This window comes from Physeter macrocephalus, chromosome 13 (genome assembly GCF_002837175.3).
Source record: "Physeter macrocephalus isolate SW-GA chromosome 13, ASM283717v5, whole genome shotgun sequence".
NCBI classification, from domain to species: Eukaryota; Metazoa; Chordata; class Mammalia; order Artiodactyla; family Physeteridae; genus Physeter; species Physeter macrocephalus.
In genome coordinates, this window is record NC_041226.1 from 85,835,003 (window position 1) to 85,851,062 (window position 16,060).

A 16,060-nucleotide genomic window follows, 5' to 3' on the forward strand; every position below is an offset into this window, starting at 1 on the left:
TCGGCCTTAACTTGGAGCGGAGTGCAGGGGGGCAGTGAGACGCCCCGCCATCTGGCCCGCGCCGCGCCGGGGGGATGCCCCGGCGCCCCGACGAGCAGCCGCGAAGCCCACCCGGGCCGGGGGCCGCCCGGCGCCCGAGCGCGGGTCCCCTCCGAGCCGCCCAGGGGGCCCCAAAAGTTTGCACTTGTTAGCGGCGACCTCCCGCTCGGCCGGGGCGGGCGATGCGGGCGGCTGGGGCGGGCCCCTCCCCCGGCCCGCGTCCCCGGGACGGCTGCGGGCGGCCCCCCCGGCGGCCCGAGGGCTCCCCAGCCCCGATCTGACGGCCGCGGCGGCCGCGGGAGCGGCGCGGGGAAGGAGCACCGGCTCGCGGCCCTCGGCCCTCGCCCCACCCAGCGCCAGCCGGACGGGGGAGGCGGCGCGCGCCGGAGGGTGGCGGTCCTCGGCCTCCCGGGTCTGCGCTCCGGGAAGCTGCTCCGAGCCGGGGTAAGGCTGCAGGGGGGGAGCCCGGGAGGCGAGCGGGGGGGCGGGGGGGGGTGCTGCGGCTTTGCCAGGCTGGTTTCATTTTGAAAGGGCTTCGGTGACCATGCAGGCTTTCCCGCGGCCCGGGAGCCACTTAAAGCGGCCCAGCCAAGGCTCGGATGCAAAAGTTATTCGGTGGCGGCCGTTACTAGCGGAGGACTGGAGTCGCTCGGAGAGGGGTGTGTGAGTGTGCGGTTGTGGTGGCATCTTAAAGGAGTAGCTCGTCTTCCTGGCCGGCTTTTTCCCACCGGGGTCTTTCTCCATCGCTCGTGCGAGTGAGCGCTGGGGACGGGTGTTACCAGAATGCCTGGTGTGTCTGTGGAAGGGAAGTTAACCCTTCTCGCGCGCCGCTCCCCTAACCCCAGTTTAATCGCCACCCCAAAAGTCCTCCCATCCCCTGCCCCTCTCTGAAAACTGGGTGTGTGTGAGATGCACAGAGAAACTCTGTGCTCCAGCGGCGGCTAGAAACTTCCTTCCGTGCCCTGGAGGGCTGGGCGAATGGGGAGGGTCATGTGCCGGGGCCGGCGTGGGGACCGCGTGGAGTCGAGCCTCCAGCTGGGTGGCCCGCAGAGGGTGGGGCCGGAGGCCGCGGGAAGGCGCGAAGGGGACCGTGGGCTCGCGGCGTCCGCGGGCTCCGGAGTAAGTTGTCCGCCCGGGCTGGGGGCGGCGGCGCCGGGGAAGAGGACGCAACGCATTCCCCGGCGCTTTGCCGGGCGCCTGCTAAGTCAGGGAGGCGGTGCCAGGTGTGGGCGCCCCTCGGCGCCCGCCGGGCCTTTTTTAAAGGCTGATTATGAATTGCTCCCGTGGCTTTGCCTTCAACTTCGCGAAGACAGAAAGCAACTGCGGGCTTGCCAGGCACGTCCCCGCGCGACGCCCGCCCTTTGCAGCCCCCCCGAAGCACGGACTCCGAACCCTTGGCGTCCAGGGCTGGGAGCTGACCCCCATCTCCACACACCCCCCCCCCGCTCCCCCCGGCCCCAACCGCCCAGCCGAGGCCTCCTGCTCGCGCCCCACCCCCGGCGCTCAACTCTTCGGGGCTGTCCGGGCGCTCAGAGGGCGTGGGGGGCGCCCGGGAGCCCGAGAAGGCTCCCATTCCGGGGCTGGGGGCACCGGGGCCGTCGGAAATGCGGCGTTGAGCGGGGCACCTACTGGACCGGCGCGGGGTGAGGGAGGGGTTAGGGTTGGGAGGATGGGGGGGGGGACTGGAAGGTGATCTCGCGACCGGGAGCGGGCCCCCCTTTCCTTCCTGGCTCCCAGCACCCGCCCCTGAAGGCAGATATCACCCCCCTCGGCTGTCCCCGCTGGGAAAGGAGAAGAAACTTGGGGGTGGGCTGGGTCCTGGGAGAAGCCCCCAGCTCCCCCTCTCCAGGGACCCCCCCCCAGGGGCTCCGCGTCCTCCAGGGCAAGTTTCCCACGAGGCGAGGGCGCAGCCGGCAACTCCGGGAGGAGCCTGCTTCCAGCCCAGCCAGCTCGAGAGGCGCTAATTCAATAAGACAGAGAAATCTGAGTTCAGAAATCCTGGTAAAATCTAATTTTCGGGTTTTAATAACCTGGCTTTCAGCCCCCCTCGGTTCCTGAGGACTCTTAAAAGAAAATAAAGCGCATTGATTCTATTTGTTTCTGGGAGCTGCAGTTTCTTAATAATATCAGGTGAAGATTTATTTTCCAAGGAGAAAACTACCCACCGGGATACAACCTCTTACTCTGAAATTTCCCACACTGGCTTCTCACTCCGTGCTTTCCTCCTCGCTGTTGCGAAGACTCTTGCATCTCTCCCCCTCCCTTTTTTTCTGTTTGGCAGAAACTGACTGTAACATTCTCATGCTGAGCTCACAATTCCCTTACGATGCCAGCAACGCCCAATTGATTGACTAGCTGTAAACACATTTATTACCCACTCCCCCCCGCAGATTTTGATGTTGTTGGCTCCCCCCACTCCATTTTCCAGGGAATGCATGGCATTGAAGCCTGCAGAACTGCAAAGCGATTAATAGGTTTGCGAGGCGCGCTGCCTCTTCGATCTCGCGGGCCTCCTGGCCTCCGGGCCTCACTGCCTCCCCACGCCCGCCTGTGTCCAGCGCGGTCCAGGCCGGGAGCAGCACTGGTCCTGCAGACGAAGGAAGCCCGCGTCCGGGCCCACCCTGCGAGCCGCAGCCCGGCGCCCTGGTGTCCCACATCAGGGGCGCCCTACCTGGGAGTGCACAGTTAGGAGCCCGCGGCTGGAAGAAAGAGTTAGGAACGTGCTGTTTGCTGGGCAGCGCGGAGCTCAGAGAGAGGTATCCAAACCTTTGCCGGCCGCGCTATCTTATTTTTACTACATTTTCTCAGGTTGTAAAAATAGTCTCCAGGCGGGTTCTTTCTGAGAGTTTTCTAGCGAGAAGCACGTTCAGAGCTGGACAGGCTCTGTAACACTGTTTCTCTTTAAACAGCCAGGGGTGAGATGTGAAAATGTGTCCCCCTCGGCTCATTCATCTGCATCAAGAGCCCTTCAGCCAGAGAGAGGGGCAGGGGCTGCCTTCATGCAGATTTATGTTGCCCCCAGCCTGGAGCTTTGGGGCAGAGGCCGGGGACTTCTCCTGGGGAGGTGCGGAGCGGCCAGCCCCCATCTGGACGATGTCCCCCCGCTCTGGTTTGTCATTTTTGGCAGGAGTGTGTTTGTGTCTGGGTGGAGAATGGAGGTTCATGGAAACGTAGTTAACTCTTCAGGACCTTCTAGGTACAATGGCTGAAGAGTCAGCAGTTTGGGCATTTAGATGCAATAATCATAGACATGATAACCAGAAATAATAACACACGCGCTTCTGCTGTGACTCATTGCAGTAACCTTTGCCCTATTGGCTAGTATTTTTGGCCAGATCCCGCACTGGGACCAAATTCTCCTGGTGATATATCAGGTGTCCTGGACACCCCACACGATCGGAGTCGTGTTTTTCGCAACATAACATTCATCTTAGTTATGTCTATTGAGGGCTTTTAAATAATTACCGGTAGCTTAAAATAGTAAAGCAATAATCATAATGGTGACCTGTTTATAAACATACCCTCTCAGGGATGATTGTACAAGTTTGGCCTTGATCGGAAAAAGCTAATTTGACAGATCATTGTCACTTCCGTCCGTCTTCGACATGCCTGGTTTCTTACCGTTAAAAATTAAATTCACCATTTCAGAACTTTGGAGCTATATTCACTGGCACCCAGTTCCTAATTGTTGGCCCACGCGCGGACCGTCCTTAATCTGAACCTGTCCGCGCGGCCTCATCGGCGCCTGTAATTACAGCCTCGTCTCTGCCTTCAGCGGTTTTGACATTTTGACTTGTCAGCCATGATAAAGCCACCAGTCAGTCTCGGCTCCCGGGGCTGTTTTAGAAAGTCACTGACCCCAAACAGGGGCACTCCTGCTGGCCCCAGCACCCCCGTGAATAAGGAGAAAGCGCGTCACCTTTCTAATAACGTGCCCCATCTCCAAATGTGCATCTCCTATATGAATGAAAATAACCCAGTTTCCTCGGGACACCTTGCTAACGCAGCCTCGTTTTTTGCACGTTTTGCCCGAGACCTTTTGTTCTTATACATCTTTACCCCCCCTCTTCTCTATTTAATTTGTTGCAGGTGTTGTTGGTAACGAGCTCTCTCTCCTCCCTGCTTACAATGAAAGACAAGCCAGACCCCGGGTACCTGGATGGATTGGGAGCTGAAGTCTCAGAAACTTCCTAATAAGTTGCCGCTGGCTACCAGCCAAGGTCAGCTGGTTCCCGTTAGCGTCTGTCCCCGCCAACGGCGAGCAAATAAGCTGCCCCCCACTTAACACCTCAGTCGCTTCTTTTATGCTCCAGTCCAGCTGCACAATTGTTGTCACTCTAAGCCCATATGAAAAGAAATCTCTTTTATTGGTCCAAAATGCCAAGTCCAGTCCCGTAGAGGGAACGTGTTTGCAGCTAACAGGTACACCTCCTGATTTTATTTTATCTTTACAACGCAGGCCGGAGGGTTGTTTTGCAGTTGCGTTGAGCACATCACACATTAAGGGCCCTTTAAAGACCCGGGTTGATTGGAAGGACAAAAATTAAAAGCAATCTGATCCGGCCTCATGCCAGATCCCTGCGGATTTTCTCCCTATTCCATTTCCATCCACCGTCGCAATTTGAGAGTCTGCCTGATTTGATCAGATTCACCTCTGGGAGACGTGTGATGCCAAGGTTAGGAGGACGCCAAGTTGGGGGCAACTTCTCGATCTGCCCGTCAGCAGAGCCTGAGAAACACTGGCTCTGAGTTTTCCACATCGGCCTCTTGGACAAAACAAGTTCCTCGCCGTTTGCAACCTGGCAGAGTCCCTGGGACGTCCGGCCTCCGTCGCCTGGTAGATGTGGCTCTTCCATGCTGAGGTTGCGAGCCCCTCCTGGCCCAGTCGCCACCTCTCCCGTCCCTCTCTGGGCCTCGCCCCCGGGGACCGCGCCGCCATGCTGCACCTGCTGGCTCTTCTCCTGCACTGCCTCCCGCTGGCCTCTGGGGACTACGACATCTGCAAGTCCTGGGTGAGCACGGATGAAGGCCCCACCTGGGAGTTCTACGCCTGCCAGCCCAGGGCGATGCGTCTGAAGGACTATGTCAAGGTGAAGGTGGAGCCCTCCGGCATCACGTGCGGAGACCCCCCCGAGAGATTCTGCTCTCACGTAAGTCAGCCCCACCCCGCTTCGCTCAGGCCAAGCGGGTGGGGGTCTGGGCCGGAGCCTTGGGGTGGGCGAGCGGAGCGGGAGGGCCAAGATGCGAGGTCGACTTTGCCGCGTGGAGGTTTGGGATCAGGTCTCGGTCCCACCTTGGAGACGTGCCAAAGCAAAGGCGGCCCGGAGGATGCTGGGGTCACGTGACATCGTTCTTTGGGGTGGGGACATTCTCGGCCAGGTGATGGCTAGATCCTCTCCTCTTGGCAAAACCACAGTACTAGTCGCAGTTCCCCAGCCTTGCAGATAAGCCCCGCCTCTCTCGCAGGAAGTCAGCGTCTGGGCGAGCGAGCAAAGTGCTATTTGCAACGTTGCACTCTGACACCCCTCTGTTCGTCCCTTTGTGGTGCCACCTCCTAGTCCGCCCAATCCAATCCAGCAAACAGATTTGCCAAGCGAGGGAATGCCAAGCACCGAGCTGGCACTTTGCGGGGGAAGGTTTGATGGCAGCGCAGAGGGGATTCGTAAGGGAGGACGGAGGCGGTCAGAGCAGGGCGGGCGGGGTGGCTGGTGCCATTTCCGATTCCACCCCCGTGTGCAGTGACCACGGTCGCTGGTTAAGTCAGGGGGAAGGCAGACTTTCAGGTGTTGTCACTCGAGTGCCTAGTTAGAGAAAGATGGAGTCTCAGAGCCACGGAGTACATCAGTACTCAAGTAACATTAACAACAACCACAACAACAACAATAATAATAGCGGGGATCATTTATGCAAGCCCCTGAGTGTGGAGGCTGAGAGCTCAATACGAGTCATTCCATGGAGTCCTCCGCTCAGCTGAGCTGGGTTGATCCTGTGTTGTACAAAGTAGGAGTTGCAGGGGGTGAGCTCTGGACCAGCGGCATCTCTGGGCCACCACTCCATCATCTGTAAAGTGTGTACACTAATAGCACACACTCAAGTCGCTGTAAGGAGTTAAGTCAGCTAATGCACCCTAAAATGCTCAGACTAGGGTCTGGCACAGAGCAAGCGCCCCTAGGTGTTAGCTATTGTCGTTCCCATTGTACAGATGGAGAAACTGAGGTCCAAAGTCACAGCCCAGGAAGTGATGAAGCTAGGATTGGAGTGGCTGGCTCCAGAGTCACTGAGCTAATCTGCCTCCCTAGAGACGCCTTCCCACTGGGCAGAGCCCCGGGTCGGGCAGGAGGCTGGACAGGGCAGCCAGGCTGCAGGAGCCACAGGAAGGGCTCAGCGTCATCCTCGGCTGGCTGCTGCCTTCGTGTGTCCTGAGGGGAGCCTCCAGGTCTCTGGGTTCATGGCTGGACTGAGCCGGTGTCCCCACTGGGCTCTGAGGATGCCTCAGTCCCGTGGGGCGCTCGGGTCCTATCCTGGAGCAGTCAGCCTGGGAAGGTAGCTTCCCACTTGGATGGTCAGCAGTCGGGAGGCTGTCACTGTGGGTGGTGGCTGGGCTGGGGGGAGCTAGCTGGGGAGAGAGAGAGGGAGGGAGGAGAGAGCAGCACAGGGCCAGGAGCGTCCCACCGCACGGAGGACCCCAGGGCTTTGCTGGCTCAGGGACAGGCAAGGGGGCTGGGCCCTGAAGGTCAGGGCCGAGGCCAGCACCGGGGGAGCCCAGCTCTGAGTCCGCGTCTGAAGCTGGCTGCCCACCCCAGCTCGTGTAAAGACTTCTCCACACACTCCCTGGGCAGAGTCAACCGCTGCCTCTTGGATTAGAGTCTTGACTGTATTGCTTCTTTTGAATATTAATCGTCTTAATGTGCTGGGGGCGGGGCCGTGGGGCGGGGTGCCTAAATCATAAATCACTGGACCAGCTTCTGGTCAAGGCTTGAGGGGTGGAGATGACCATCAGATGCAAGTCTGAGGCCCTCTCCTGGCCAAAGCTGGCTCAGGATGCCCTTGGCCCTGGGCCTCCGCCCTGCCCCCACTCTCACACACAGAGAACCCAGGGCAGCTGCTGGGGTGGAGTGGTCACCCCGCCACAGTCCTGATACCACGCGCCATGGGTCCTTGAGCTGTGCAAGGAGCATTCATGCCCTTCCTGTCCTCTCCTGGGAAGACCGGTGAGGAGGGCAGGGGAGGAAGAACAGCATCTCCCTCAGTGTCCTGACACCTGTCTGATGGACTTAAATATTTCATGATGGGCTGCCTTCCGGCTCTGCCCTTGATTACAAATGTGCAGCCGACGAGGATGGGGGCGCTGCCTAGGCTGGCTCTGCAGGGAGGAGGGGGCCACGTCCAGATGGATTCGGCCACCCACCCCCACCCCACTGTTTATTGCAGCTTCCCTAAGCAGGTTTTGTGCATGTCTCATTAAATCCTCTCTAGGATGCTCTGAGGTGGGGACTCTTCTAATCGCATTGCAGGGATTAGAAAGCGTTGGCTAAATCCCGCCAAGGTCACTGGGTCTAGAGGGCAGGCTGGGAACTTGTACGTGGCCAGGACCCCGTGCTTATGCACCCGACGGCCCAGCCTTCCCTCTCTGAGCTTCGGTGAAGCAGAGATGATGGTGTAGGCACGTCACAGTGCCAGTGGAAAGATGTAGCCCCGCCACGGGTGTCCTGGCACGTAGTAGGTACTCAATGTGTGGTAGCTGTTATTTGCTTATTATTGTGGCTGTTATGTCCTTCGTGGTGTCCGGGCCTTTGTCTCTTTGCCTCTCTCCAGCCTGGGGGACACCACGCCCTGTATTCCTGGTCTCAGGGCAGCAGGTGGTGGATGTGTGCTCAGGAAGCCTTCACTCCTCTAGCCATGGCCGGTGGCGCCACCAGGGGGCACCCTAGTGGTACCCAGGTGGCCCTCTGCCCCCTTAGCCTTACAATAGCCCAGTGGGTCCCTGTTTCCTGGCACCCCTCCTGCGGCGAGTGCTGGGCCTGTCCTAACATCCATCCAAACAGAGCGTGAGCCCTGGGGCACCCTGAGGATGCAAGAGGGGCCACGGAACGACTGCCCCTTTCAGGCTTCAGTGTGCAGACCCTCTCTCCCCCTCTGGGCTTGTGTACTTCCGCAAGGCCACCTGAGAACTGTAAACTCCAGCCTGCTGAGGAAGGGGAGTGGGGAGGAAGACCAAGATAAATGAACAAAAAACCTATTGGCTCTAAATGCACAATGAGAATTAATAGGGCTGAGCTCTCAACCAAGGATTCTTGGGCAAGGGCAAAATTTCAATGAGGGCTGCGGGAGAAGGCGGGTGGCCTCCCACCCCTGACTCCCAGGGCCTGGCTGGAGAGGGCCAGCCCTCCGAGGCTGCAGGGCCAGGGAGAAGGAGGGAAATGCAGCGCCCGCAAAGGCTTCTCAGCCCCTAGCAGGACCCCTTTGGGAGGGGGAGGGCACCGTTGGGCGTGGGGAGCGGCCCCCCAGAGCTTCGAAAGAGAGGTTGCCGGCCAGCTGCCTGCGCTGCCATGAAAGGAAGGGGGAAACCCTGTGCTCGCGCCTTGAGCCTCAGGAGAGAGATGGTGAGAAAAGAGGGTGGGGGGCCTAGACCAGGCAGGTGGTGTTGAAAATGATCCCACAGCTAGCTACACACTGCTGCCCAAAGTGTAGTCCCTGGACTCACCCCGTTAGAAATGCAGACCCCCCGGGCCCCGCCCCAGACCCGCTGAGCCAGAAGCAGCATTTTAACGAGAAGTTCAGGTAATTCGGATGCACGCAGGGTATGCTCTGAGGAACGCTGCTCTACATGATCCGTCGGTGATGGGTGATACTTATTATTGATGATGGACAGACAGGAGGCCTGTGGTTCCCACGGGACCTTTGCAGGGTAAGGAGGTGTCGCCACTGCTGAAGGAGAAAGGCAGAGAGCAGGAGGAGTGGAGGTCCCGGGGGGAGGGGTGAAACTGGGAGCTCAGATTCCTGAATGTTGGAGACCTGGTGGAAGGTTCCAGAAAGGTGGTGTGCTATCCCGACAAGAGCCACAGGCCTGGAATCTGAAGACCTGAGCTTGCATCCCAGCTTTGCTGCTTGTGGGCTGGGTGATCTGGGGCAAGTCTTTCCATTTTCTGAGCCTCAGTTTCCCCACGTAATGAGACATGGCTGCCTTGCCCACCTCTCCAACTTCCTGGGAGAAGGAAGTGCCTTTCAGAATACCTGAAAGTGCTTAAAGAGTGCAAGTTCTCTTCTAGGGTGAGGCTTTGATAGTGCCGTTGATCCAGTCTTGAGCATCTTGGTTTTTCCACGGTGAAATAGCTGAACATTAAATGTTTCACCTAAGGAGACTCGAGCACACAGAGGTGCCTGGGTCTTGGTGCACAGGAAAACCCAGAGGTGGTCATGAAGTTGCATCTTAGAGCACCACGTCTTCCTCAGAACCTGCTTTGCCTTCTCTGTGCCTCCGTATACCCAGACGCAGAGAAAATGGCCCCATCCCTACCCCACGGGGTCTGCTGGGCTGATGACTGCAGAGGGCAGGTGGGCCCCGGGGGCCTCAAGCCCCTCCCCACCATGACACTGAACACCACGTGAACACCACGTGCAGAATCAAGGTCACAGATGCCGCGCCTCCTGCCAGACCTTGATGTTCACGAAACGTTTCCATCCAGCAGCACTGAGCTCACCAGCCCACTGGCTCAGGTCTCCTTTCCCCTCTGCGTTCTGTCCCCAGACCCACAGAGGACAGCCTGGGGAACACCCTTCCCCACCCCTCCCTCCTCTCCCCGTCACAGCCCTCCCGTCCCGTTTCCGGGGCTGACCTCACGCCAGGTACAGCTGCGGTGGGACCGTGCGATAACGCCGTACCTCACGCCAGGTACAGCTGCGGTGGGACCGTGCGATAACGCCGTATCTCACGCCAGGTACAGCTGCGGTGGGACCGTGCGATGACGCCGTACCTCACGCCAGGTACAGCTGCGGTGGGACCGTGCAATAACTCTTGCAAATCCAAATCAGCAACAAGAGAAACACAGCAGGCGTTAAGGGTGGTGCACAGCTAACTGGGAGGGGGTGAGACTGAGACCTGATGGAAGGGGCTTGAGAAGGGTGAGGGCGCGTCGCGCTCCCCCCCACCCCCCATGCTCTAGCTCACCACAGAGTTTCCTGCCTCCTTGCCTTGGCCCGTGCTGCCTCCTCCGCCTTCTTGGCTTCCTTCATTTCCGAGGCTTTCGTGTTTACCTAGATTACCTCATTTTTCGAGGTTCAGGTCGGGCCCACCTCCCCCAGGAGGCCTTCCTTGACTCCCTAGCCCAGGTGGATTAGAAGGCTCCATCTGGTCACATCTGTGTCATTAGGCTTACAGACGTGGCCTACTGGTTCAGAGTTCAGGCTCTAGAGGCAGAGAGGTAGAGGTTGGAATCCCCCTGCTGTGTGACCTTTGGCATGAAGCTTAACCTCTCTGAGTCTCATTTCCTTAAATGGGACTATTGATAGAATACGCATTTGGAACTGTCATGAGCACAGTGCCTGGGGTCAGTGGTCAGTCCATGCTCATTATTCTACTCCTGATGTTTGCCTCCCCCTTGGACTGTGAGCTCCCCAGAGGCAGGGCTGCCTTGTTCATCTTTGCATCCCTCCCTCTTGGCTCAGTTAATGCTCAGAAGGCATTTACTGAACCAACGGATGGGTGGGTGGAGGGACAGTGTGATCCAGGAAGGCTTCTCAGAGGAGGAGAGATTGGGGCTGACTCTTACAGGAATAACTAGGGTTTCAATCAGGACAGAGGAGGCACCAAAGGCCTCTACTTATCTCCATTTGAGTCCCTGTTCTGTAGGATTTTCAATCAGTTGACACCAGGAGGTCTGCACAGTTCTGTCCTGAAGCAGGACGTGGTTTTGGAAACTGAGCCTCCCCCAGCCCCTAGTTAAAGCCACTCAGTCTCTTGAAATGCCCGAGGCAGGGTCCAGCCTGGGACAAGAATAGTTCCATGCATGACATCTTGTTGCTTGGTGAAGTCTCCTTCCTGGGGAACAGACAAGTGACAGGATGGGAGCAGCGCCGCCTGCGAGGGCCGGGCCCACACGGCTGAGCTCCTGGCCTCTTACTTTTCTTAAGGGAGTGAGTTTGGGTCCAGACACTCCATGGAGGGTAGGGGGCAGGGCCTCTGGAGTGCCAGGGGGAAGGGAAATGGCCCGGAGGACACACCTTTGCAAAGAGTGTCAGAGACTTAGAGGTTCTAGAACTTTTCCCCAGGCTCGCGCGCCTCTTCCCTCGCTACATTCCCTGGCCCTGATTTTTCATATGTTTTCATTTTTCTCCCTTAGTGCATGTGTAACACAGGCTGCCTTGTTAAATCCCACGTGTGACAAGGCAGGGGGTGGACGGATGGATGGACAGGCAGGCCCCTCCAGCTGTGGATGAGAACTTGAGGTTTGGGATGGGGCAAACGGGGGCCCACGCTCGTTGCACCCCTTCTGGGTTGTGGGACTTTGGATAAGTCCCTCGCGCTCTGAGCCTCGGTTTTCTCATCTGAAAATTGGGTTGATGCTAAACTAAACACAGTCTCGAAGGAAGGTCGTACGGATGAGATGAGGCAAGGCGTGTAGAGCCCTCAGCCGGGCGCCTGGCACAAAATGAATGTTTCCCCAAAGGGATTTTTTTTCCCCCATCCTAGAATTTAGCGTGAGAGACAAAAGAAGTAAAAGTAGAAAATGACAGAAGAGGAGCCTATTAGCCAAGCGTGTACGGTGGGGTATAGTCAGCATGTGCTGCGGGGGTTCAGCGGGGGAAGGCGGGGCACAGCCTTGGGCTGGGGTGGTCTATGACCTTGGAGGGATTGAGAAGAGTGATGATGAAGCAGAAGGAATTGCAATTGCAGAGATGCAGCCAGGGGTCCGTGAGACATGAGGGGAGAGTGTGTGGGTGATGGGGAGGGGATGACCCACTCCATTTGTTTGTTTCATCAGCCCCCCCCACCGCGTGCCCTGTAAGCCTGTGGGCGGGGCTTTTATTGTGCCACTGGTTGGAGGCATAGACCAAGGCTCCCCAGGGTCCACTAATGGTGGAGCTGGGATGCCACCTTCCTCTGCCTGGCTCCTAACCACTCTCTAGTGTCAGGGGGGTCAGGCCAAGGGTGTCGCGGGGAGGAGAGGAGGAGCAGAGACCTGAGGGAGCCCACAGGGCATGGAATTCCTGAGCCACAGGGCCGAACAGAGCCTGGCAGGCTCAAAGAAGCAGGTTCCAAGCTGCGGCCCCTCACCCTCACTGCCCCAGCAAGGGGGTCCAGGCTGCAAAGCTCTGTTCCTGTCCCACGGCCCAGGACCCAGGCTTTCCTGCCTCACACCTGGCCAGGGCCCACTTGGCCCACTCTAGCATGCTCAGCTCCTACCTGGAGGGCACCGGAGTGATGGGGAAAGTGGGAAATGGCAGATGATGCATGGTTCTGTTCAGCTGTGGTTTGCAGGTTCTGATTTGCTTTTCATCACAGCGTATTTGCTTAAATACACGAAAACGTGTTTCTAATTCCCCACACACCAACTGCTGGCGCTGGTTGGCGGGGGTGGGGGGGGGTGGGTGGCGTGTCAGAGCAGCATGAGTGCAGGACGCGAGCCGGGCAGTGCTGGGCCCCGACAGAGTCTCCTCACTGCTGGGGCAGCTCCTTAGCCTCAGTTTCCCCAACTGTGCAAGGATGGGGTTTGGCTAGATTAACCACTTCACCCAGCATCCCTGCGTGATTGTAGATACATTCTCGGAGTTTGGTAAAAATCTATGCTGGGGTTCAGCCTTGGTCTCAAACAGACAAAGTGAGGGGCTCCAGTGCAGACAGAAGGGTTCCAAGTGCATATCCTGTGCTCAGCACAGCACTAGGCTTTTTTTCAAGTTTAAATCCCTTTATTATAGTAGTCTATTAAAGGAGAATCAAAACAAAGAAAAACAAAGCTGAGGGCTAAAAACATGATGGTACATCACATCTTTTCCCCTTGGTTTCTGCTTCTAAGTTCTTTTACAGATTTTTTAATTGAGGTATAATTGACATAGAAGATTGTATTGATTTTCGGTGTACTGTACAACATGATGATTTGATGTAGGTACATATTGTGAAAGGATTACCGCTGTAGGTTTAGTTAATATCCATCACCACCCACAGTTAAAATTTTTTTCTTGTGGTGAAGGCATTTAAAAATATTTTTTAATTAAAAGAATTGAGGTGATAGTCACATAACATGAAATTAACCATTAAATTTTTTAAAGTTGGGGTAAAATATATATGACATAAAAGTTGCCTTTTTAACCATTTTTAAGTTGTGCATTTAGCACATTCATGATGTTGTGTAACCAGACGGGAAACCCCGTCTCCCTCAGCAGCCACTCCCCATTCCTCCTTCCCCCAGCCCCTGGCAACCACTAGTCTGCTTTCTGTCTCTCACATTTGCCTATTCCAGACATTTCATATAAATGGAATCGTGCAGTGTGTGACTTTTTGTATCTGGCTTCCTTCAATCAGCATAATGTTCTCGAGCTTCATCCATATTGTAGCTCGTACCAGTACTTCATTCCTTTTTATGGCCGAATAATATTCCACTGTATGCTCTACCACATTTTGTTTATCCATTCATTGGTTGCTGGGCATTTGGGTTGTTTCCACTTTGGGGCTATTATGAATAATATTATTATGAACATGTATGTACAAGGTTTTGATTTGTTTTGTTTTGTTTTTTTGTGGTATGCGGGCCTCCCTCTGCCGTGGCCTCTCCCGTTGCGGAGCACAGGCTCCGGACGCGCAGGCTCAGCGGCCATGGCTCACGGGCCCAGCCGCTCCGCGGCATGTGGGATCCTCCCGGACCGGGGCACGAACCCGGTTCCCCTGCATCGGCAGGCGGACGCGCAACCACTGCGCCACCAGGGAAGCCCCTGTACAAGGTTTTGAGTGGACATATGTTTTCATTCCTCTTGGGTCTATACCTAGGAGTGGAATTGCTGGGTCATATGTTAATTTTATTTTTTATTTATTTATTTTTAAAATAAACTTATTTATGTGTTTGTTTATTTTTGGCTGCGTTGGGTCTTTGTTGCTGCGTGAGGGCTTTCTCTCCAGTTGCAGCGAGCCAGGGCTACTCTTCGTTGCGGTGCACAGGCTTCTCATTGCATTGACTTCTCTTTGTTGCGGAGCACGGGCTCTAGGTGCACGGGCTTCGGTAGCTGTGGCATGCGGGCTCAGTAGTTGCAGCTCGCGGGCTCTACAGCACAGGCTCAATAGTTGTGGCGCACGGGCTTAGCTGCTCCAAGGTATGTGGGATCTTCCTGGACCAGGGCTCGAACCCGTGTCTCCTGCATTGGCAGGCGGATTCTTAACCACTGTGCCACCAGGGAAGTCCCCATATGGTAATTTTAGGTTTAAGTTTTTAAGGAACTGCCAAACTGTTTTCCAGGGCAGCTGCACCATATTACATTCCTACCAGCTCTGTACAAGTGTTCCAATTTCTCCAGGTCCTTGCCAACATTTGTTATTTTCCGTCTTTGCTTTTTACTATAATGGCTAACCTGGTTGGTGTGAAGTGGTATCTCATTAGGATTTTGATTTTCATTTCCCTAATGACTAATGATGCTGGATATTATGTGCTTATTGACCCATTTATATATCTTCTTTGGAGAAATATATATTCAAGTCTTTTGCCCAGTTTTTCATTGGGTTGTCTTTTTGTTGTTGAGTAGTACATGTTTTTTATATATTCTGGATACTAAATCCTTATCAGATATATGATTTGCAAATATTTCCCCCATTCTACACATAATCTTTCATTCTCTTGATTGTGTCCTTTTAGGCACAATTTTCTTTTTTTATTTTAGTGAAGTCTAATTCATCTCTTTTTTCCTTGTGCTTTAGGTGTCATATCTAAGAAATCATTGCTAAATTCAAGCTCACGAGTGCTTACCCCTATGTTTTCTTCTAAGGCTTTGATAGTTTTTGCTCTTATAGTTAGATCTTTGATCCATTTTGAGTTAATTTTTGTATATGATGTCAGACAAGCATCCAACTTCACTCTTTTACATGTGGATATACGCTTTTCCCAACACCATATGTTGAAAAGACTATTCTTTCCCCATGGAATGGTCTTGACACCCTTGTTGAAAATCAGTTGACCGTAGACGTCTGGGTTTATTTCTGACTCTCAGATCTATTCTACTGAGGCGCTGAGCAGTCTATGTGCAGTATTTCATCTAACCCTCCCAAATATCCCTCGTGGTGGAAACAACCTTTATCTTATTGTCCCCATTTTACAGATGAGAAAACTGAGAGTCTAATACTGAGTGGCAAAGTCCAGGCCCAAACTCAGACCCTAGTCATTCAACCTCCCGAGGAGGGAGGAAGTCCAAATGCTCACCCCTCCTCCCTCCCTTTCTCTCCCACCTCCATCCTTTCCTCCCTCTTTTTCTCCTTTTTTCCTAACTTATCCTTTAAGCTGGGATGTTAACTGTGGTTCCCAGAGAAGGGTATCTGGGGAGGGGATGTCATGACCTGTGACCTCTCTGGTCTCCAAATATCTCCTGCTTCCACTTCACCTCCTCCCCTCCCCTGCTCATCAGGGCACCAGATTCTGTGTCTCCGTCTTTGCTACACGGGCTGTGCTTGCACAAAGTAGGCGATAGAGAAATGCTGGTGATAATTATCCCTCATCTCAAGTAGATGGTGCAGTTTGGAAGGGGTCTTAGAGATTATCTAAACCAGAGGAACCCCGATATCTCTAAGCACATTACAGTGGAACTAACTACTCAAGGGAAAGTGGGTGCCTGGAACCTGGCTGCTGGCACCCTCTGCCCCTGAGCCCCCACCCCCGGAAATCCTAGGCCTCCTGTGAACACAATACGAAACCACTAATATAGAGTCCAACTTCTGCCCCATTTCCTACATGGGGAAACTGAGGCCCAACAGGATGGACTGACTTCCTCGGGACCCAGTGAGGGAGCAGCAGACCCGGGAGGTTCAACCGTAAGCCGTGGGCTCTCC

General features: G+C 55.4%; 1 protein-coding gene across 1 annotated transcript in view; it reads left to right on the plus strand.

Annotated features, from left to right (window-relative positions):
• The first annotated feature begins 456 nt into the window (after window positions 1–456).
• LOC114487449 (netrin-G2-like) overlaps window positions 457–16,060 on the plus strand; it is a 32,384-nt gene continuing 16,780 nt past the window's right edge. The window contains exons 1-2 of the mRNA XM_028497376.2: window positions 457–483; window positions 4,129–5,189. Coding sequence (XP_028353177.1) covers window positions 4,881–5,189 — 309 coding nt within the window. The 5' untranslated portion in view covers window positions 457–483; window positions 4,129–4,880. The remainder of the gene's footprint in view (window positions 484–4,128; window positions 5,190–16,060) is intronic.